This window comes from Abrus precatorius, unplaced genomic scaffold (assembly GCF_003935025.1).
Source record: "Abrus precatorius isolate BTA unplaced genomic scaffold, Abrus_2018 Scaffold9, whole genome shotgun sequence".
Classification (NCBI taxonomy): Eukaryota; Viridiplantae; Streptophyta; class Magnoliopsida; order Fabales; family Fabaceae; genus Abrus; species Abrus precatorius.
The window spans coordinates 22,571,939-22,577,504 of record NW_020874439.1 but is presented as its reverse complement, the minus strand read 5'-3'; the positions used below and the strand labels follow the sequence as shown (position 1 = coordinate 22,577,504).

Here is a 5,566-nt window from a genome sequence, read left to right as displayed (position 1 = left end):
GAACTGGGGGGGTTTATTATATATACAAAAGAAGTAGTTCGCGTTGTGCTTTTCTTTGTCGGAACGAAATGATGTGTTCCTCTGCAGGTGTTGGAGGATATCATAGAAGGTACGATGTATTCATTAGCTTCAGAGGAGAAGACACAAGGACCAACTTCATTAGCCATCTCCATAGTGCTCTCATAAACAAAAAGATTCGTGTTTACAGAGACTATGATATTAATAGAGGAGATGATGTTTGGCCTTCACTTGCGAAAGCGATATCGGACTCCCATATATCGCTTGTTGTTTTCTCACAAAACTATGCCTCTTCAAAATGGTGCTTGCAAGAACTGGTGAAGATAATGGAATGCAGAAGAGAACATGGACAAGTTGTTATACCAGTGTTCTACCAAATTGATCCATCACACGTGCGGAAGCAGACAGGGAGCTACGAGAAAGCATTCGCACAACACGATCAAGATCGATCCAACCAACTCACAGGGTGCTGTTGGAGAGATGCTCTCACTCAAGCTGCCAGTATTGCTGGATGGGACTCTCGAACCCAAAAGTATTTATATTTTGAGAATTTAGATCCCCACTTTAGACTATATTGACAAATTCTAAAACTTCCATTATAATAAAATTAAGGCACGAGTGTACTTCTTTTAATATTTAGCCAAACAATGAAAACTAACAAAATATGAGGGGGCTTAAACTTATATGATCTTAGCTTAATTGATATTGCTAGATTATATTTTATGAAGATTAACATATGTTTCATCAAGTGTCATAGATATGTGAATATTTAGAAGATTCTTTAATTGGGTCTGTCCATGTGTCATAAAAATATCTCCTTATGAATCGTTTACTTTTTTTTATGCTAGGGACGATTCTGAAGTCATCCAAAACATTGTCAATGATGTTTTGCAGAAGCTATACCCGCAATACACTATTGAATTGAAAGGCATAGTTGGAATCGAGGAAACATGTAAACACCTTGAATCATTACTGAAAAAGGTTCGGGTAATTGGAATTTGGGGTATAGGTGGGGTAGGTAAGACAACTATTGCTAAAGCTTTATTTGCCAAACTCTTTCTCCAGTATGACAATGCTTGTTTCTTGGAAAATGTAAGAGAAGAATCAAAAAGGGTAGGACTAAAATCCTTACATGATAAGCTTGTTTCTGAGCTACTAAAGGGAGAAAATCCCGTATCTAGTGTTGTAGGATCCACTTTCTTGATGAGCATACTCAGTAGTAAACGAGTGTTCATTGTACTGGATGATGTAGATCATTTTGAGCAATTAGAATATTTGTGTGGAGAACATAGTGGTCTTGGAGAAGGTATCAGACTTATTATAACAACAAGAGATAAGCATTTACTTAGTGGAAGAGTTGATAAGATATATGAGATCAAGGAATGGAAGTACAAAGAATCTCTAGAGCTTTTGTGCTTAAATGCCTTCAAGCAAGGGCATCCTCAAATGGGATATGAAGGTCTCTCAGATAGGGCAGTGCATTATGCAGGGGGCATTCCGTTAGCTTTAAAAGTTTTGGGTTTGCATCTCTACTCTAGAAGCCGAGAATTTTGGGAATGTACATTGAGAAAACTCGAAAAGCATCCCAATGAGGATATTTTGAACGTGTTAAAAGTGAGTTATGATGGATTAGATGATCTAGAAAAGAAAATATTTCTAGACATCTCATTCTTTCTCAATATGAGAGGCAAAAATGAAGTCATAAAGATACTTGATGCTTCTGGTTTCTATGCAGCTAGTGGAATACAAGTCCTTGAAGATAAAGCTCTGATAACTGTTGGACTTGGCAATAGAATACTAATGCATGATTTGTTACAAGATATGGGTTTGGAAATAGTTCGTCAAGAATGTAAGGAAAACCCAGAAAGACGTAGCCGGTTGATGGGTAATGAAGCTTATGATGTGCTTAAAAATAAGAAGGTAAGGAAAAGATTCACCAACCAATTTTCAAACAAACTTTGTTATGAAATTGTATTTAATTTGATACTGTTTACTTATTGGCTGTTTTGGCAGGGAACTGCTGCAGTTGAAGGAATAACATTAGATTGGTTTCCAATAGATTTTCAATTTAGAGCTAACACATTCAACGGGATGACTAAATTGAGATTTCTTCAATTATACACTCCCTCTAGTGAGAGATCCCATACTGTGCATCATCATACCGTTCTTGATGCAGTTTCTGATGAATTGAGGTACCTTGAGTGGATTGGATTTCCTTTTAAGTCTCTTCCACAAACTTTTTGTGCTAAGTTTCTTGTTGAGATCTACATGCCTCACAGCAACGTTGAAGAACTTTGGCATGGAGTGCAAGTAAGGATAATATATATATATGTGTGTGTGTGTGTGTGTGTATGAGAATTTTCCATTCTGATGTTGTCCCATTTAAATTGTTACAGGATCTTGTGAATTTAGAGTTAATTGATCTAAGTGAATGCAAACAGCTGATGAAGCTCCCGGATTTGTCTAGAGCTTCAAAACTTACAACGGTGTATCTCTCCGGTTGTGAAAGTTTGTGCGTTGTTCATTCATCCCTTTTATCTTTGGAAACACTTGTTCATTTGAGGCTGAACAGGTGCAAAAAACTCAAGAGTCTTAAAGTTGAAAAACATTTGGGAATTCTGCAGGATCTCTATGTCAATGGTTGTTCGAGCCTCACAGAATTTTCAGTGTCATCTGAGCTAATGAAATGGTTGGATTTAAGCCAGACAGGAATCAAAATATTGCACTCATCAATCGGTCGTCTAAGCAATCTATTGTCACTAAATCTTGAAGGTTTAAGACTTGAGAATCTTCCGAACGAGTTATCTTGCTTGACTTCTCTTAAGAGGCTTAAGATTTCTAAGAACGGACTAGTAATTAACAAAGAGAAGCTACATGTCCTGTGTGATGGCTTGGTATCTTTAAGAAGACTACAATTGAAGGATTGTTATGCGTTATCTGAACTTCCTGATAACATCATCAACTTATCATTGTTACGAGTACTAATTCTCGATGGAAGCAGCATTGAGAGGTTGCCTTCAAACATCAAACATCTTCTAGAACTACGGATTCTGTCCTTAGAGAATTGTAGGAAGCTTCAGTTTCTACCTGAGCTTCCATCATCCATCCTACAGCTTCATGTCAACAACTGTACCTCATTGGCTATGGTATCCAATTTAAGGACATTTTCAACAGATAAGGAAGATAAGCAGTGGAGCATTTCCTTCAAGAATGGAACAAAATTGAATGAATATTCACTCATCTGCATTATGGAAGACATCCATTTCACAATGGCAATGGCTGCATTTAACAATGAATTACAAAGAAGGTTTGGTAACAATCCTGAGGATTATTTTTACAGTAGTGTTGATGTTTGTTTACCAGGAAGTAATGTCCCAAGGATGTTCACTTATCGATCCACAGAGTCTTCACTTGCCATTGAACTTCCTGGTTATGACAAACGTTCCAACTTAATAGGCTTGTTTTACTCTATGGTTCTTTCTCCATCCGATAACATGGTGCTGCAGCATGGAGCTAAAGTCCAAGGTCAATGCTATCAGGCAAATGGTACAGCTGTTGGATACCCAGTTACATGGTCTCTCAAAGCCATTAGTAAATTGAATTCAGATCATGTTTTTGTACGGTATGATCCATTCCAATCTAACTTCATTCGTGACTGTTCTGAACAAAATCTTTATTTTAAGTTCTATGTTACAACTGCTAGTGGAGAATGTGATGATCTGATCAGTGTCAAAGAGTGTGGACTCCACCTACTGTGTTGTTCAGACTCACAGTTTCACAGTTTATTATCAGAATTAGACACAGAGCAAAACCAACTTGGGAACAGAATGAATGGCAGACTGTTAGATGCATTGAAGTTGTAAGAGTTACTGAGATCGGAGGTTGAATCATCACAAAGCCATTTTAACAGCAATTGAAAAGAGACATTGAAAGAAATCTAATGAATTGATATTCCCTCCCCTTCCCAAGATTGCTTAGTTAAAAGGTACCAAATCACCCTCTCTTTTCATATATATCTCTAAGCCTTCTAATTAAAAGTTTATATAATGTAGATCCTATACTAAATTATCATATCTCTAATTGTTTTATCATAGACTTGGCTCCCTTCTCATGCCTAGAATTGCAACTTTTGACATCTTGAAAAACAATAAAGCATGAGAGAAAATTAAGTTTATTGATGAGTTACTAACTTATCTAGAAAATTAATGATTTTTAGCATATTTCATTGAATTTAAATTATAAGTTAATGCAATTAATTGAGAAATTCAATGGAATGTTGTAAGTGCTGAAAAATAGATGAATCAATTATATTCTGATGGCTGACAGTTTAATTTTGAAGGGAGTTAAAAGAAATTGGCACTTTGGACTTGAGGAGCTGAAGTTGTGTGTTCCAGGACACTTTTGTGGGGGAACACAATGCTGACTGAGCATATAAAAGCAAAAAATTTCTGAAAAAGCAGCATCTTGACATTTTTATCTTTCTTTTTTTAGAACATTCTGGAACGCAGAAACTTAAGTTTTTACATACAGTTTACATAGAATATGGTAGTTAGGATATTGTCTTTACATCTTTGCTTGAAAATTCTTATGAGAACTTGAATTTTATCTCATTTTCTCTGGTTTATGTAATAGAACAATAACTTTTTCATTTCATCCACTTGTTGTAAGCTCTTCTGTAAACATGAATTCAGTATTTGTAATATATTTCAGTTTTATATTATCTCCTTACATTATGTCTAGCTAGATATCTTTGGGTTAAGTGAGGACTAACTTATACCTTTGTCTTTTGCAATGAACTAACATTCGATATAGTTCAAGATACATGCTTTATTCTAACATTTTGATTCTGAACATAGTGTCTGTCTGTTCTACGTGAATGAGGTCGATGAAAAAGAGTTTATTGCTGGAAAGTAGTAAGCTTTCTTGAATAAGGATTAATTTGTTCATTATAAATTATCTAGAAATAAAAATTTATGATGATGTAATTAATGGGTTTAATTCTTAATGCTAAATATTTTTAGTTATATCTAAAGAATTAGGACACTAATTTCATTTTAGAATCAATTATCAAAAAATTGGAGTTGGATATTTTAAAAAATTTGATCATTAGACAAGTTGTGTTTTGAGTTATAAATATATTTGTATGCAAAGAAAAAAGAATAAGAGATTATGAACTCAACCTGTCTTTTAATTGTGTTTAGACCCACTAATTAAGACATTTAAATTCTACAATTATTCTAAATTTACTTTCTGCAGTTATTTTATTTATTGTTTCAAGTTTAATTCTATTTTTACAATTCTACACTTATTTAATTTTCATGTTGCTTATATATATATATATATATATATATATATATATATATATATATATATATATATGTGTGTGTGTGTGTATATATATTTGTGTGTTTAACTGAAAAATTAACTATAACATTAAAGGGTAGAAAACGCTTCCCCATCTCCTCACCTGAAGAGGGTAACTTTAAGGTTCCTAGTCCTTAGTTTCCAATATAATTAAGCTATAATATCATAGTTGGCTTATCTTTTT

The 5,566-nt window shown here is 34.3% G+C and overlaps 1 protein-coding gene across 2 annotated transcripts; it reads left to right on the top strand.

Moving 5' to 3' along the window:
- Positions 1-4,754, top strand: LOC113850336 (TMV resistance protein N-like). Of its 2 annotated transcripts, XM_027480840.1 has the most exons (6): positions 1-550; positions 867-1,938; positions 2,032-2,328; positions 2,415-3,640; positions 3,722-4,003; positions 4,358-4,734. In XM_027480840.1, the coding sequence occupies exons 1-5, from the start codon at positions 69-71 to the stop codon at positions 3,879-3,881; spliced, it is 3,237 nt and encodes a 1,078-aa protein (XP_027336641.1). In that variant the 5' UTR covers positions 1-68; the 3' UTR covers positions 3,882-4,003; positions 4,358-4,734. The 2 variants fall into 2 exon arrangements, with proteins under 2 accessions (XP_027336641.1, XP_027336640.1); XM_027480839.1 differs by having other exon boundaries at positions 25-550; positions 2,415-4,003; positions 4,358-4,754.
- Positions 4,755-5,566: the final 812 nt, after the last annotated feature.